Here is an 18,422-nt window from a genome sequence, read left to right as displayed (position 1 = left end):
AGACCCATGGAGGGTGCTCAGTAAGTAGTTGGTAACTAAAAATACAGTGTCTGCTATCCCTCATTATAAGGATCTACGTCCACTAGCTCTAGACCCCAGGCCTATATGCGATTATGAAGTGCTTTGGTGGTGAGCTACTCATGTAAATATGGAACCGACAAGGGCAAGTGAATAAAAATAGCGACAGGGCTGTTTACTGTAACAAGAATGTTCGCTCACTGTTAAGCAAAATCAAATGATTGAAATTTGGCCCAGCACAAGGTTGAAAGTTACAATCCAAGGCTATAAGGGATTAACACAGAGCAATTACAGAGAGGCAAGGGAAATATTCAGGTCACAAAGAAAGAAATATTAAAATGACCTCAATGCGGATTAGAGATGAGGCAGCGAATGTTTGTATAACTGTCCTGTTGCACTGATTTGGGCTGTAAGATGTGTGAGCACACATCAGGCAGCCAGCCAGGGATGGGCACTGCAGTAATCACAGAGCATGTTGCTTCCCAGCTGCAGGTGAGAGGAACTGGTTAATGGAAGCAAGGAAGTGCAATTAACATCTTCAATTCAGTCCCTCCAGAGTCCCAAACCGACTTAAACAGCCGCATCAGACCATTACCGTGCATAAATGGGTCATTAACGCTGATCACACTTCTATAAACTTCAGGAGTTGGCATTAGAGTCCATTAGGAAAATACACAGATTACTCAACTGCAAGTAGATGGGGTGACTGGTATGGCCGAGAGGCACTTAGGAGCTCTGAGGCTCATTAGACAAATAACCTGCTGGGGAGGAAGGAGGAGGATCAGAGAAAATAAAATTCCATACAATGTTTCAGGTTTTCATTGCTTCCTCATCTGAAGCCACGTGCTGTCTCCTGTGCAGCACATTTCAATCTGATTCAGACTCAGAGGAGCTGGGCTCAACCCCGGGGGTGGGGTAGGGGGACGCAGGCAGGTGCTGAAGTGGGGCCTCTGGTACTTCCTGCGTGTCCCTGGGTTGTTATGAGAATCAAATGAGATACAAGACTAAGAAATTATACCCGTTGCCCCACATACTTCCTGGGGCCCAAATACAGTGAATGTCTTCATGCTGGTGGGAGTATTACATAAGAATAGTACCAGGCATGCAGTAAGGGCTCGTTAAATGTTATTTATGTGCAGGGCCCGTCTGCTGTCAAGTTGAATACCACAGGGTCTCAGCTCTTGACCTCAAGGATCTCGAAGGCTCACTCTCCAGCTGTACGAGTATGATTTTATAATTATTAAACCCACCCGCCCTGTGGAGAGACGGTGTCAGTGGTGCCTGAGATTATCACCTGGTTTTGAACTTCAGCTTCCTAAGCTGGACTTGAAGACGGACGGCTGAGTCCATTCTTTCCTCGAGTTTGCTTCCGGTCTAGGAAGGGCCCAGCAGGATGCTCTCAGCTGCTCAGGGCAGCCTGGTGTCAGGAGGAGGGGCCCTGGACGCTAGAAGTTACGGGAGAGACACTGGTGTCTGGCTTTGCTTGTGAAGTCATGTTCCTGCTCTTTTCCTTTTCTGAGATGGGAAGACCACCCAGGCAGGGCTGAGTCCTCAGTCTGATGGNCGACATCAAATCATACTACAAGGCTACAGTAATCAAAACCGTATGCTACTGGCATAAAAACAGGCACAGAGATCAATGGAACAGCATAGAGAGCCCAGAAATAAATCCATTCACATTAATCTATGGCAAAGGAAGCAAGAATTTACATTGGGTAAATATAGTCTATTTAATAAATGGTGCTGGGAAAACTGGACACGTGCAAAAAAATGAAACTGGACCACCTACATACACCATATACTAGAACAAATTCAAAATGAATTAAAGACTTAAATGTAAGACCTGAAACCATAAAACTCCTATAAGAAAATACAGGGAAGAAATTTTCAGGATTAATTACATTGAGCAATATTTTTAGTGATATATCCCCACGGGCAAGGGAAGTAAAAGAAAAAATGAACATACATGATTACATCAAACTTTAAAGTTTTTTCTCAGCAAAGGAAACCATCAATAAAAGAAAAAGGAACCTTACTTAATTCGGAGAAGATATTTGTCAACAATATATCTGATAAGGCGTTAGTATCAAAAATTTATAAAACACTCATGCAACTCAACACCAAAAAAACCAAACAACCCAATTAAAAAATGGGCAGAGAATATGAAGAGGCATTTTTCTAAAGAGGACATACAGATGGCCAGCAGGCATATGTAAACACGTTCAACCTCACTAATCATTAGAGAAATGCAAAAAAACCCCACAATGAGATACTGCCTCACTCCGGTCAGAATGGCTATCATCAATAAATCAACAAACAACAAGTGCTGGTGAGATTGTGGCGAGAACGGAACCCTGGTGCACTGTTGGTAGGACTGCAGACTGATGCAGCCATTATGGAAATCAGTATGGAGGTATCTCAAAAAACTGAAAATGGAACTACCGTATGACCCAGCAATTCCACTCTTGGATATCTATCCAGAGAACCCAAGACACTAATTTGAAAAAATATATGCATCCCTATGTTCATTGCAGCCCTATTGACAATAGCCAAGACTTGGAAACAACTGAAATGCCCATCGGTAGATGACTGGATTAAGAAACTGTGGTACATTTATACAATGAAGTATTACTCTGCTATAAAGAAGAATGAAATCGTACCATTTGCAATGATGTGGATGGACCTAGAGACTATTATGTTAAGTGAAATAAGTCAGCCGGAGAAAGACAAATACCATATGATTTAAAGAACTGAATAAATGAGCACAGTAAACAGAAATAGTCTGAGACACAGAGGAAAAACTGATGGTTGCTAGATGGGAGGGGGTGGGAATGAGGAGAAGGGGAAGGGACGAGACAACATAAATTGGTAACTACAATACTGCCACAGGGATATGAAAGACAGTTTAGAAAATATAATCAATAATGTTGTAAATATTTTGTAGGGTGTCAGATGGACACGTCTTGTTAGGGAGACCACTGCATGGACGGTGTAGAGGNATTGCTTTATCCAGCAAGGTTATCATTTAAAATTGAAGGAGAGATAAAGAGCTTCCCAGAAAAGAATAAGCTAAAGGAATTCATTAACACCAAGCCAGCATTGCAGGAAATGTTAAAAGGGCTTCTTTAAGCAGAAGAAAGAGAAAAACAATCTAACTAATGAAGACCAGAAACACAAAGAACAAAATGGCAATAACGATACACCTATCAATAATCATATTAAATGTAAACGGATTAAATGCTCCCATCAAAAGACATAGGGTGGCTGAATGGATAAGCAACTAAGATGCTTGCATATGCTGTATACAAGAGACTCACCCCAGATCAAAAGACACATACAGGCTGAAAGTAAAGGGATGAGGTAAAATATTTCATGCAAATGGAACTGAAAAAAAAATGGAGTAGCAATACTTATATCAGACAAAATTAGACTTTAAATAGAAGAACATAATAAAGGACAAAGAAGGGCATTACATAACAATAAAGGGATGACTCCAACAAGAGGACATAACCCTAGTAAACATCTATGCACCTAGAAGCTCCTAAATATATAAAACAAATATTGACAGACATAAAGATAGAGATCAACAGTAACATTATCATAGTAGGGGACTTCAACACCCCATTGTCACCAATGGACAGATCCTCCAGACAGAAAATCAATGTGAAACAGCAGCCTTAAATGACACATTACACCAGCTGGATTTAATAGATATTTTCAGAGCATTTCACCCCAAAGCTATAGAATATGCATTCTTCTCAAGTGCACATGGAACATTTTCCAAGATGGACTACGTGTTGGGCCACAAAACAAGTCTCAATAAATTTAAGAAGATTGAAATCATATCAAACGTCTTCTCTGACCACAGTGCTATGAAATTAGAAATCAATTATAAGAAAATAACTGGAAAACACACACAAATACATGGAGGCTGAATAACATGTTACTAAATAGCGAGTGGGTCAAAAATGAGATCAAGGAAGAAATCAAAAGATACCTTGAGACAAACAAAAATGAAAACACTAAGACTCAAAATCTTTGGGATGCAGCGAAAGCAGTCCTAAGAGGGAAGTTCATAGCAGGGCAGGCCTATCTAAAGAAGCAAGAAAAATNAGTGAGCTGTGCCCGAGCTGAGCTGCCGCTGAGCTGCCAACAGGTGGCAGGATGGCTCAGCTGGTGAGAGCACGTGCTCCTAACAACAAGGTTGCCGGTTCAACTCCTACATGGTATGGTGGGCTACAGCCACCCGCAGCTAAGATTGAACATGGCACCTTGAGCTGAGCTGCCGCCGGGTGGCTGGATGGCTCAGTGGCTAGAGCATGCGCTCTTAGCAACAAGATTTCCATTTCGACTCCCACATGGGATGGTGGGCTACGCCCACCCACAACTAAGATTTAACATGGCACCTTGAGCTGAGTCGCCGCGATCTGCTGACGGGCGGCCGGATAATGACTGGGCTTGAAGCTGAGCTAGCTGCGTCCTCCACAACTAAGATTGAAGGACAACAACTTGGCTGTTCCCCTTCCTCAATTCCCCTCCCCCCAAATGTGGGGTTTTAGAAAGAAAACTATAACACTTAGAAATATAAAATAAGTTTGAGTGAAATGAGATATGCAATGTTCATGGAGAAACTGAATCATACAAAAATGTCAATCTTTTGCCAAATTAATTTGTTTATCACAATGATAATAAAAATCCTAATGGGATTTTTTGAGATATTTGAGAAAATGACTTTAATGTTTCTTTAAAGGAATAGGAAGCCAAGAATAAGAACAAACACTTTGAAGAGGAAGATATTAAAGCATTTTTGAGATACAATTAAAACAGCGTAGCACTAACCCGAGAAGAAATGAACAGGAGAGAATTAGGAAGCAGACCTTATTACATAGAAGTAGTTAGTACAGAGAATCATACTTATAGGGGGTGGGGCTCAGCTTGAAGAGATTTTGGTACCTACAACAGCTTTGACATCGCCTACTGATCTTTGTGTAACTGCTGTACTCACTCCTAATGCATTTAAGTGCCTTTTAGTATAAAAATGTTTCACCAAATTGTCAAGTAATTCTGGCCTTTCCAGGTGCCTTTATCTATCCTGTGCCTTTGAGCTCCCCCTCACCCCCCACTTGAGAGGCATATTTATAAGGTATTACACTTTGCTAAGATAACTATACTTGATAGGGGCTTTGAAAGGTCACCCCAAACCTTTGAGCCACCAATATAACGGACCTGTGATAGGAGAATTTCAGATTTTGGCCTCCTGCTAGACCACATGTTCTGCTGCCAGTCGCCTGTCCCATGGGAGGTTGAGCAGGCCGTGTGTGCCCCTCCTCGGTCCTCTAACCACATGGACAGACACTTTCCACGCTGCCTGTGACTCACGCAGCAGCTCTCTCTGGGGAGACCCTGAGAGGAGACCTGCCATTTCAGCCTGTGACCGTCAGGTCACCCACAATAACAAACATTTTTCAAATAGACCATTTTATCATACTTTATGCTCCCTAACAATTTTTTTGTTTTTTGTTTTTTTTTTTAAGCTGAGCCATCCTGCCACCTGTTGGCAGCTCAGCGGCTGCTCAGCTCAGGCCAGGCATCGAACCACTGTTGCTCAGAGCTCAAACTCTTGAGCGAGCTCTTAACCAACTGAGCCACTCTGCCGGCCCTCCCTAACAATTTTTTTAAAGAAGCAAACTGACATAGGGATATTTGAAATGAGGCATAACTTTTTTAGTCTTTTCCATTTACAACAAGTAGAATTATGAGACCTAAACTTATGGCTAGAGGTCACATGGTCTTCCTCTAAAAATAGTTCGATGCACATGTTTTTTTTTTCTTTCTTGAATCCAGTAGCCTAAGTTGTTTTTTACAATGTTTACATATAATAATACCACTTTTAATTTTGACATCACTTTATGCCATAGAAGAATGACTGAAGTGTTCAAACTAGATCTTTGGAAATTCAGTCAACAATTAAAAGTACTAGTAGAGAAAGAAGGTTGGTTCAAAGAACGCAGGGATGAAAGAATTTCCTGTTACCCCACCACACCCCATCTCCATTCAACTCTGTAAGCCTTGGCTTTTAGATATTGGATATTCCTAAGGTGGGGGAAGTGGTGAGGAGTTGACCTTTTTTTTTTAACTTCCTTTGTGATGTTCCTGGCAGAGTGATGAACAAATTCATATCTCTTCCCTAAGTCCCACGTCACAATTAATAATTAATGTGTTTCATCCTTGCTTGTAGAGACACACGAGGAACCAGATGCAAGAGTGTGTACTCTCATTAGCATGAGCACACATCTGGTTTACACGTTGTCCCAGCATGATTAACAGAGCCTTCTTTCACTCTTAAGGATCCTGGCTAGGGTGATGAATTACATGGCTGCCCTAACTCTTATCCACTGTTGTCAGGTTTCTGGGCCACTCCATTGTTTTTCTACATATCTGATGTTTAGATAAAAAAACAAAACAAAACAAAAACCTGCCATGTGATAGCCTCTTTCTTTTGTATTCCAAGCCATTAGAATAAAGGAAATCAAACCATTTTAGAGGGTCTCAGAGAACTGTGACCCTAAAAGATCCTCAAGTTGTGGGCAGGCAGCAAGGGTTCCTATTTCAACAAGCATACTGTCCTCTCTCTAGGAACAAATCCTTTTTGAAGAGATACACATGTAAGGCAGTGGTTTCTAACACGGACCGGGCCCCAGAACCACAGGGTAAGCTTTCCAGAACACATGTGGCCCAGGCCCCACTCAGACAGTTTCTCACGGGGGAGGAGAGAGGGTAGGTCCATGCATGTCAGTGACTCCCTTGCTTCTGACTGGCACCCTTCAGCGAAAAAGAGCATTTAATCTAAGGGGATTCAGGCTGAGCTTCTATTATTATAATTTTAATTGTTATCAGTATTTTTATATATTTTTTGCAGCAGGTGAACATTTTTCCAAAAAACCAGGGTAGTTATTTACCCATCAGGTGCAGTTTGGGCACACCCCTTCTAGAAGGTAGAGTTGTGGACAACAAGGCCAGGTGTCGGGGGGAAGTGTCTCTGCACCTCAGACTGTCACTTTAAGATGTCACACTGTTAATGAAGGCCAGGGACTGCATCTTCCTGTCCTCTACAGCTTGTTCTTTAGAGGTGCTGGGCACTGTGAATGATTTCTATCACTGCTCAGGGAGGGCACACAGTTAGTTATAAAACAGGAGAGAGAGGCTGGCTGGCCTCCTGCCACACTCACACAGCCTCTGTCCCTTACCCACGGGATGGGTGCAGAGCCGGCCACGAGTCCCCTGGGGTCAGCTGTGAAGGCCTGAGAAATGAAGGCGTCCAGACGCAAGCATGCCATGCTGCGTGTCAGCACCACAGTAACTCAGTCCCCAAGCCCTTTTGGGAACTGGGCAGAACTGAGAACCCAAACAGAACGTCAGAGTGAAACCTGGCACTTCTCCGGAACAGTAACAAGAAGAGCCCAGGCACACCGCTAGCTGTCCCATCAAAGTCACGCTTCTGCACTGAACTCAGAGCTTTGGATCACCAGGACCGCAGCTGCAAAGCCAGAGTCCCGGCAGTGCCGAAAGGTCACGCGGTGATGCAGTGGCCAGGCTGCTATTCCCGGGGTGGCTCTGGGACCAGCGACGTCTTCACTATGTTTATCTCCTGCTCAGGGAATATCGCTGACTAACTTTCTGGGACAATTGGGCTTCTCTGTGCTATTCTTTCCCTTTGAGGACACCTTTGTTTCTGGAGACCTGCAGAATGGCTGTATTTCACTTGGTTCTGCCTTGTCTCCCTCATTAGATGACGACCGACAGCACCACATGGGGCTGGACAGTACAGAGTATAGTCACCCACACGACTCTTGTTTGAGTTGACATGTTCCTGACTTTGTGGGCTTCTAGGTTTGTGATGAGCAGGGTCTGAGACGTCTGTCACCAACCACAGATTCATAATTTCCAGAGCAATGAACACAGCAGATCCAAAGTCAAGGTTACAGCACCAAAGAAGTGACACCCGACACCGAAAAGACTTTCCAGAGTATGAACCAGAAGGTGCATGTTTAACTTTTAAAAAAATTCTGAACTGTGAAATGTGCTGATTTACGGACCTCTTTTAAAAACTGGCTGAGCGTGAAGATTTTTGTTGTTACAAAGTCAGGAAGGAGCAAGTGGCCCCAGATGGGACAACGAGCATTCCTGCCCCTGCTGTGCTCACGCCTCTCCCAGGCCCAGCATGGTTTCTCCAGAACAGTCTCTCTCCCGCCATCCCTCACTCAACAGCTTCTGCCTGATGCCAGGGCTGGTGGCAGCTGCCCTACCTCCACCTCAGGGGCCGATGTCATCAAGGAACGGTGGGGAACTGAAACAAACAAGAAATCGCAGTCCACACACTTTCCTGCTACTTGCCCCTTTTTTCAAACTCAGCATCTTTGCATGTCAGGACACACAGGTCTACTTCTTGCTTTGGAACAGCTGCCTTGGATTCCTTTGCTCCCATCCCCGCAGGGACCTGCTACATGGCATTTGGGACATTAGAACAGACGGACAGCAACATCCTCATATTCCCAGGGTTTGGGAGCCTTCTGGGAATATTAAACCTTACACAACATTGGGTCCGACATGCACCAACACATCTGATTAACCAGGCTCCCCCTGTGTTCCTTACCCAGAAGTCAGGCTAAAAGGAGCACCAAAATGGACATGAGAGAAAAACACCATCGGTGAACCAAATGCCTGGCATGGCCTCAGAGGAAGCAGAGGGTCCAGATACACTCAGAGGCTGTGTCTGACCAGCCTCCAACCAGCACACACTTCCCCATTCACCCCCAGCCATGAGAAATCCAACAGCGCTGTGGCTGTCCTCTAAAAGAGCCAGCCGGTTGTGAAAAGTGGGAGACAGTTGGATGTGGTCATCAGCAGTGATGGGCAGTGTGTGGACGGCAGTCACTGGACAGTATCTCTGCTTATCGTGACTCACCTCCTGCATATCCTAACTCGAACCCTTAAGAGAGACATCACCTTCCACAGGACCCCAAATTGGCAGGGTGTAGGAGACACTTAAGTATACCTGTAAGGACTCTAGGGGATTCTCAGAAATGTCTGGGGAGGGGGACCATTGGAAAACATGGAGGGGAGAAGAGGGAGGGGGAACCCTAAGTGTCAGGAGTGGCACCATGCAGGGGGGAGGGGGAACCCCTGGGTGAGGAGCGGGCACCATGCAGGGGGGAGGAGGTGTGGCAAAGGGAGGGTCCCAGAGCAGCAGCCATTTACCAATGGTGTGGAAGTCGTCTAACGTTTTAAGAAGTCTGGTACATATTGGATGTGCATCAGCTTTGCCCTATCCCCTGGCCATTTTATTAAGACTATGACAACTTCATACTTCTGTGTGTAATAATTATAGTAATGGTTAATATCCGTCTAGCACTTTGAAGTTTACAAAGTATATACTTGATTGGCTATCTGATCCTTGTAAGCTAGGTAGAACAGGTATCATCTTCTCTCTATTTTACACTTAAAGAGATCAAGGGTCTAAGAGGTAAAGTCAATTTATCCAACATCACAGGGTTAATCCTTACTAATCTGGCTTGAGGCAAATCTCTAAATTCTAATCCTTTAAATCTCAGTTAATTCTGTGAATACAGTATGGATTTTTAAAAACAGTATTAAAAAAAAAAACACACCATAATTCCACCTCCCCAAATCTTTGTTTTTATTTTTGCATACTAATTTTGTCATGTTTACATATAAAAAGCTAAAAGTCAATGTTTACAAACTACCATGGAGATACTTGTGTTATTTGGTGTTACTAATCTAGAATTCCAATACCAAACACCTTTTTCCCATGTTCCTTTATAGTCTTCACAATTATAATGTTAAACAGTGTATTTCAATAGATCTACTCTCTCCTTTTCAGTAGCACAGCAGAAAATATTATCAGTTGCCGATAAGGTTTGTTTATTTCCCTCCCCCACTTTTTAAAAATTTGAGAAAAGATTTTTTTTCTAGAAAATATATTACTTTAATGAGTTTATGTTCCTTTTGCCTCTTCTTTCTTTTTCCTCTTTTCTTTTTTTCCCCTTTACCTATGCATCCGATTGGGCTAAAAGTATGATTTCAGAAATGCACATTCCTCATAGATGGAATCTCTAAGACAGACTTTCTCAGTTCAGGAAAATGGGGACACATTTTAAGAAATCAACACAAATGCGTGAAAGCAGTGGATTAATGTAGAATAAAAAGACTGACTGATTTGGTCATGATATCTGGTGTCCTTCCGACTAGGTCTCCCCCTGACCCACATCCCTGCCTGGCTCCCCCAAAGCAGGCACACAGCCCCCACCCTGCCAGTGCTTCTCAAACTTTGGGGTGTATTGAGATTTACTGGGGAGCTCCTTGCCAAGTCCCAGAGACCATGAGTTAGCAGGCCTTGGACCATGCTTAGGGTAGCGGCTCTGTGGACTATGGCCTCTGTGCTGTGGGTCATGGCACCCAGCACACCATAGTGCCTTTGTCCTTCATGCAGTCTCTATGTCTCTGACACAAGGCTGTGAGCCCGTGACATCAGAGGCTGTGCTGTTTCATGTCCCTAGCACCAGCAGTGTGGAGTTAGCTTCCCTCCCATTCCCTAGTGAAACTGTATCCTTGTAAGCATCTGGACGCTAGTGGTCGTCATAGGACACCAGTGGGATAGCGTTGGTGACCTTGGTGATGTGGCTGGCACAGCCATGGTAAGGAGAAGGGTCCTTGCCCCACCTCAGTCCACATGGCTGCTAGAATCCTCCCCCTCGGGACACACACAGGTTCTTAGCGAAGAAACCTCCGTGGTTTCTTTACTCACTTATCTGGCTGAGCTCCAGCCCTCCCCTGTCAAAGCAATTTGGAGCGGCCAGTCACTCGCTATTGTTGCTTCAATGTGGAAACCTGGGTCTAAGCAGCCTGGGGCTGGGCTGGGTCTGTGACCCAGTCTGTGAGCAAACACCCCATCAGCCATACCCAGTGCCTAGCATGGCATCTCAGTCGATCTCTGCTGAATGAACGAGTGACTCCCAGGGGAAGGAGGCACTCGTGCGAGGTCTCTGGGCCAGCCCTGGCAGAAGGGAGCAGGACCAGCACCCTGAACGGCCACCAGACAAACGCTGAGCCTGGCAGACAAAGGCTTCTCCCTAGGCAGGCCCTCTCAGGAGCATTAATGTTGTTTAGGAATAAGACGTTCTAATTATACTCATATGAACTCGAAAGATTCCCACATCTGAGGACTCGGCTCTTTTCTACCGAGTGACACTTGAAGCCTTTGATAGTGATCTCAGTAATAAAAGCTGTGCTCTGGGTTTAGTTTTGACACTTGGGTGCCGAACTGAACCTGCTGTTAAGTAGCTTAATTTGGACTGAGTTCTGGTTTAGTTTTCAGTTCAAACAAAGTAGATGATCCATTTCTCTCATCTTCGAGAAGGGACCCTGACTCTGGATCTAGCCCTGAGGACACGGTCTGGCCCATGGGACAAGGAGCTCTAGTACTGTGTGCAAAGAAGACCTCACCCTCTCCTCTCCTTGCCACACAGTTCCTTAATTAGAATGACCTGTTCCTGTCACCTAGCTTTGTAAATCTATTACAGAAAACTGAAGAATTTACCACAAACTTGAGCTCTTTAGATATTAAGATCATTTCCTTTATTTGGGATAGAAATATTCTGAACTCTTCTAATTCACAATGAAGGATCACCGGGAGCCGCGAGAGAGAACAGGCTTCCTCTCCCATGGAAGAAAGTCTAAAGGCTCTTCATGTCCTTAGCCTGTTGGGGGTGACCTGGACACAGCCGCCATCAGCACCAGCTTGTTAGAGTGCTCAGGGAAACGGAAATAAGTCCTCTAAGACCACAGGGAGATTACAGTGCACCCACTATAAGTGATCAGGTATTTGAAGAATGCAAACCACAGGGCAATGTGTAAGGAATGAACTCAAGTACAGCGCAAAGCTACATCTGTGCAGCAGTTCCACTCCGAGGTGTATGCTCCAGAGAAACGAGAGCATGTGTCCACCCAAAAGGCGGATAAGAACGTTCACAGCAGCACAGCTCGCAACAAAAGGGCGGAAAAACCCATCAACTGATGAATGGGTAAATAAATGTGCCATATCCATACAATGGATCCATGTAATGTAATATCGTTCCGCTGTATAAAGGAAAGAAGGATTGATATATTCTACAACATGGGTGACCCATGGGAACATTATGCTCAGTGAAAGTCGTCAGAAACATAAAGCCACATATTGTAAAATTTCATATATATGAAGTATCCAGAATAGGGAAATCCATAGAGACAGAGTAGATTAGCGGTTGCCAGGGGCTGGGGGTGGGTGGGTGAGTAGGAGAGAACATGGAGTGACTTCCAGTGGCTACTGGGTTTCTTTTGGGGTGTTGAAAATGTCCTAAAATTGATTATGATGGTGGTTGCTTAAGTCTGAATATACTAAAAACCACTGAGCTATGCACTTTAAATGGGTGAATTGTATGGTATGTAAATCTCAGTAAATATGTCAAAAGATGTTTAGAAAAAGACATTAATTATTTTGTGCTCAGAGCCTCATTGCTGTCTACACTTGCATTGTCCTACTGGCCACATGGCTATTTAGCACCTGAAACAACCTTGTCCAAAATGAGATGTTCTGTAAGCATAAAGTACACGCTGGGTTTCCAAGAAGAGTACTGCGGTGGGTATGTTCATGCACTGGGTGTGGGGTGCCCACTGCTGTTCTATCCCCTGCTGCCCGCTGAAAGTGGGGGTGGCCAACGACGCAGACACTGAGTTGCAAACCAAGGGCACCTGTGGCCTCACACATCCACGTCTCCTCTTTAGCGCACCAATTTATTAAGGGCTAAAATGAGCTGTCAGGCTCCATAGTGCTGAACACAGTCCCGAGGACAGTCAAAGTTGAGGCCGCCTGGCTGATGCATAGCAGATAAAAAGAAGCCACCTCTCTTTTTTCCTTTTCAGGAAAAGAAATTCTACCTGAAGGTTTCCGAGGCCATTTTTAAGGAACTGATGTCACACATACGTGGATTTGGAGATTATGCTCCGCCCACTCCCATACCCACTCTGAGACGTGCCTTATGGGCCCTCTCACTACTCTTCTGTTCTCCTCTCCTTGCCACACTCCCTGATGCTCTTACACAGCTTTGTAAGTGAACTACTATGAGAAGGATGAGCAAGTTCATCAGTCCTGCTTTTACTGACATTGCTGAGCGAGGCCCCACCTCACCTGTGTGACATGTGAAGCTGCCAGCACTATGGGGGGAAGAGATGCTCCCCAAGAGACGGGGACTGGGGATCCTCTCAGACAGCTCGCGCCCCTTTGAAGGCTTGGCTTTGCTTCCCCAAGGCCTCTGATGTGCAGCTCACATACACACTCGTTCAAAGAAAACTTCGTTCCCCACAAAGGACTTCTCTTGGTTATGAGTGGAGCCATCTCCACATCAGAGCTTAGAAGCAGTGAGCAGTTTCAGCCCTGCCCATCCTGAGGCACGCTCCCAGGACATCCAGGGTCACTGGATATGGATGCGCTGTGTCTCAACACTGTGTCCACCCCATTCCTTCCTGGGGGCTAGGGACACAGGAGATAGTGGCTTCGGGCTCATGGCTCTCCAAAGGATTATCTTCTGTAGTGATTGCTGCTGTAACAAATTACCACAAACTTACAGGGTGGCTTAAAACAACACAATTCTCTTACAGTTCTGGAAGCCAGAAGTAGAAAATCAGTTTCTCTGGATTAACGTCAAGGTGGGAGCAGGACCGGGTCCTTCTCGGGGAGAACGCTTTTCCTTGTCTTCTCTACCTTCTACTGGCTGCCTATTCCTTGACTTGTGGCCCCTTCTTCCACCCACCACCCGAACCTCTGCTGTGATTGTGCCTCCTTCTCCACTTCTGTAGTCAAATCTCTCTCTGCCTTCCTCTTCCAGGGACATTTGTGATTACAATTAGGGCCCAACGGAAAAATCCAGGATAATCCTTAACTCATTATATCTGCAACGTCCCTTCAGTCATAGAAGGGCACATTCACAGGCTCCGGGGATTAGGATGTGGACAGCTTTGGGGGCCATGATTCAGTCTACCATCCCTTACTTTACGGCTTCTGTTGAAAACAAGGTTCTTAAAACTTTAACATCTCTTACTGTAGAAAATGTGGAAATATAGCTCTAGGCCCATCCTTACTTTACCAGCCACACTGAAGGAAGAGAAAAGATACAGCACAAGGCAACCCCAAAAGGCCAAGTCAAAGAGCTTAGGCACCAAGGAGACAGCAAGGTGGGGGGCATGGAGGAGGAGGAGGTTGTGCTCTAAAAGGTCTTTATTTCTAAGTTGGTTAAATACTTGGAATATGCTTTTCTTATAGATTATGTTCTAAATATTGATTAGCTCTCACTATAAAAACTAGGAGAATCTGAAATCTCTCTATTAAGAATACTGGAGCGAGGGATTCTGGGAAACTTGGGAAGCTGACTATACGATGCTTTCCCTCCACTAGCAAATGCAGTCTCTGCCTCTGACACAGGTAGAGCAGCTGCTATGGGGGAGGCCTTGGGCTGGGCGGTGGGGTGTTGCAGGGAGAATTCATGAGAGCTTTCTGGAGACCATGTAGGGTCTGGAGACCAGCACTGGGGATTCTGGGATCAGTGTGACGGGAGGAGGTCTGTGGACCCTGCGGATCTGGCTGACACTGGCCTCTCATAAGTGGGCTTTGGTCAAAGAGGGACTGGAGAGCAAGGCTGATGCTCCCTGTTCCTGAGTCTGGGACTGCATAAGGGAACCTGGGAGCAGAGAGACAGGTGGCTGCTGCCACTTTGCTATCCCATTGGTCCCCCGGGAGTGGGGAGTCCTTCCCTTTTATCACTTACAGAACTGAGGCCACGTAGGGCACTCTCACAGCCAGACTCAACTTCAGGGAGATGACGGAAATAACAACACACCTAAGGGAGTCTAGGAGCCAGAGAGAAGACTATTGACTCAAATGGCTCCTGTAAAATAAAGCTGCAGGGAGAGGGTGGACAACAAGTATTGGGTTATCGGAAAAGTCATGACGTATTTTTTCTATGTTTTTCGTTGCAAAAATGCATCATGACTTTTCCAACAACCCAGTAGTACACAATAAGATCACGTAGAGAGACTCGGGAAGGAACTACTAGTGGGCAATGAACAAATTTATGATATTTATGTATGCAGGGAAATAGGGTATCTTGATGGGGTATCCTTTTTCAAATAACAGTAAAAAATGTACATTTCTAATTGTAAGCATCAGGCAACAGACGATGATCATCAAGGGCATAGAAAAGTAGAATGGAATCCCCAAACTAATAAAAGAGGGGGAAAAAAATGAATGAATAGCCACTTGATAAAACTAACAAAATTCAAGAAGGGAAGAAGAGAAAACAAACTAAAATAATAGAATGAGATGGAAGGAGTAAAATCTGTCAGCCATTACATGAAATGTGAATGGATGAACTGGGACAGATAACAAAACAAAACACCTAAAACAAAAGTGATAAAGACTAAAAATCAAGAGATAAATTAAGATACACAAGGCACATTCTGGGGGAAAAAATACCAGTTTATATTAACATAAAACAAAGCAGAGTTGAGTCTAACAGCTCTGAATTGAATAATGAGCAACATTTACGAAAAAGATGCAGCAGACATAAATGTGTAAGCACTAAATAAGATGGTAGCTAAGTATATAAGGCCTAAACTATTTGAAATGAAAAGAGAAACTGATAAGAATAAAATTATAGCGGAGAACTTTGATATTCCTCTTTCAAAACTGAATAAAGCCAGCATATTTAAAAAATAATGACACAGAGGATTTGCATAATTCAATGAACAAACTAAATATATACACATGCACCTCAAGGAATATATTTTTTACAAACTTGTCTATAAAATATTTACAAACAAAATGCATTTACAAGGATTGATCGAGGACTTGGCCAAAGAAACCCTCAAAAGTTTTCTATTTCTCAAGTTAATTTACTTTTTATTAGATTTTCAAATTAGCTGCCATAAAGTTGCCCACAACTTTCTTTTATAGCATATTTTTAATGTATAATCATTAAAAAAGACATTATAGAAAAACATTTAATGACCTGGAAAATAAATGTTGAGTGGGAAAATAAAAGTAGAATATAAATCATAATTGAGAGGCAATCATTATAGACCTTGGCCTCATAACTTTATCCCTAACTTATACCTTTATCTTCAACCAGCCATAGATCCCCAATGGACAGATCAGGACTTACCAGCAGATCTTACATTTTAACCTGGTTTAACCCGAAGCAAGTTTCCACGATTGTACCCCACTCTTGTGGCTCACTGTCCCACAGTGAAGAGAGAAGGCATTTTGCACCCTCTTTCTTAACCCCTCTGCTTCTCTGGGATTAAATTTGAGGATCATGTGCTTTACGTATTTAGCAATACATATTCAGGAAAGTACCATTTACTGGGCATGCGCCAGTCCTAGATGCTTTACTCAGTGTCTTGCTTAATTTTTACAAATAACCTATGTGATACTTAATCCTCACATACACCTTATGGATGAGTAAATAGAATCAGAGAAATTTAGTAATCTGTCTACATTTTCACAGCTGGTTAATGAATTATGGAGCTGATATATTCCACTCCAAGTCTTCTGACTCCAAAATCTACAAGCCTTAAAAAAACAAACAAATCATATAGCAGCGGTTCTCAACCTTTCACAGGGGTCGCCTAAGACCATCGGAAAACACATATTGTCGATGGTCTTAGGAACTGAGACACCGCTCCTCTATCAGTCTCCAGGCCCACATGCAGATACGCCCACATAAGAGTACCCAGCGACCCCTGTGAAAGGACCCCCCAAAGGGGTCGCGACCCACAGGTTGAGAACCGCTGCCATATATATATATATATATATATATATATATATGAATTCACAACCAAGTTTTATTACTTTACTAGAGTTAAACAAGCATATCAAGGGTCAGGGCATGAAAAGGAGGGAAGAGTGGCAGCTCCTGGGTGGGAGAAGAACCCTAGAAAGATTGCTGGTGAGGGGAGTTTGGGTCAGAGTAAAATCCACGACCCTTTTACTACAACACACTTCCTCTGAAAAAGTGTCGTATTCTTTCTAATTAATATTCTACATAGAAACCCCATGTTATTCAAACAGAATGGTCCTTTGGTCACTCAGGCTGGGCTACAAGAAGATGGAGATGGAATTTCCAAGTTTCATTTGCAGTTCTGCTTCAGGAGCACACCTCTCAGCCCAAGTCGTTTTCAAAAATGAAAGCTTAGAATATTAACTGAGTAACACCGAGCCAAGAAAATCACAAGCCATCCGTCTCTTGGATTCTAGAAAGAACTTAGCTTTGTGACGCTCCATGGGGAGCAGCAAGCCACTTGTCCAGTGTTTTTGCGTTTATTCAGATTTTGCCAGGAAAGGAAGTTGGCTGAAACGAAGAAGAAGGAACGCCTCCCCCCCGCCCCCCACACATTGAACCTATCTGCACCTCTTCCAACACCCAGAGCCAGCAGCAGTGGTGGTCTGACCCGAGCTCACAGAGGGCCAGTCTTGCTAAGGAAATGGCATTTTCCTTCCTGAGGTAGGGAAGCGAGCGCTCGGGAGATTCTGTATGACTGATGGCAGCACGACCCATCCTGGCTCAGAGTGTTAGAATATTCTGATGCTTGAACAACCCCTAAGAGATTATGATTTACTTGGTCTAGGGTGTGGGTTGCATGTTAGAATTGGTAAAAATTGTGGTAAATACATAACATAAAACTTACCATTTAAGCCACTTTGAAGTGTACAATCCAGGGGCATCAATGACATTCACAATGTGATATAACCATTACTACTATCTAGTTTCAAACTTTTTCATCACCCTGAAAGAAAACCTCAGGCCCATTAGCAGTCACTCACCATTCTTTATCCCTCTAGCCCGTGGCATCCACTCATCTACTTTCTGTCTCTATGGATTTCCCTACTCTGGACAGTTCCCATAAATTGAACCACACAATATGTGGCCTGTGTCAAAGCTTCTTCAGTCAGCATAACGCTTTCAAGACTCATCCAGGTTGTAGCGTGTGTCAGCACATGCTACATTAATTTTGAGGCTGATTCCATTGTGTGGATACACCATATTTGTTTATCCACTCTTCAGCTGAAAGACATTTGGGTTGTTTCTACTTTTAAGTTATTGTGAATATTGCTACTATGTACTTTTGTGTACAAGTTTTTGTTTGAACACCTGTTTCAATTCTTTTGGAGTGGAATTACAGGGTCATATGGTAATTTTACGTTTAGGAACTGCCAAACTGTTTCCACACATGTTAGGATTTTTTAAAGCTCCCAGGTGACTCTAACATCCAGCCAAGGTTAAGAACCCTGTTGA

At 43.8% G+C, this 18,422-nt stretch overlaps 1 protein-coding gene across 2 annotated transcripts in view; it reads right to left on the bottom strand.

The window, feature by feature from the left end:
- Positions 1 to 435: 435 nt before the first annotated feature.
- Positions 436 to 18,422, bottom strand: part of LYRM4 (LYR motif containing 4) — a 159,774-nt gene continuing 141,787 nt past the window's right edge. Inside the window, exon 3 of one of the 2 annotated variants that reach the window (XM_019632562.1) lies at positions 436 to 504. In XM_019632562.1, coding sequence (XP_019488107.1) covers positions 448 to 504 — 57 coding nt within the window. In that variant the 3' untranslated portion in view covers positions 436 to 447. Of the gene's footprint in view, positions 505 to 1,316; positions 1,464 to 18,422 lie in introns of those variants that run through there. The other variant, XM_019632561.1, reaches the window with a different exon arrangement.

The sequence above is a fragment of the Hipposideros armiger genome, unplaced genomic scaffold (assembly GCF_001890085.2).
Source record: "Hipposideros armiger isolate ML-2016 unplaced genomic scaffold, ASM189008v1 scaffold_1153, whole genome shotgun sequence".
Lineage (NCBI taxonomy): Eukaryota > Metazoa > Chordata > Mammalia > Chiroptera > Hipposideridae > Hipposideros > Hipposideros armiger.
This window is presented reverse-complemented; position numbering and strand designations above follow the sequence as displayed.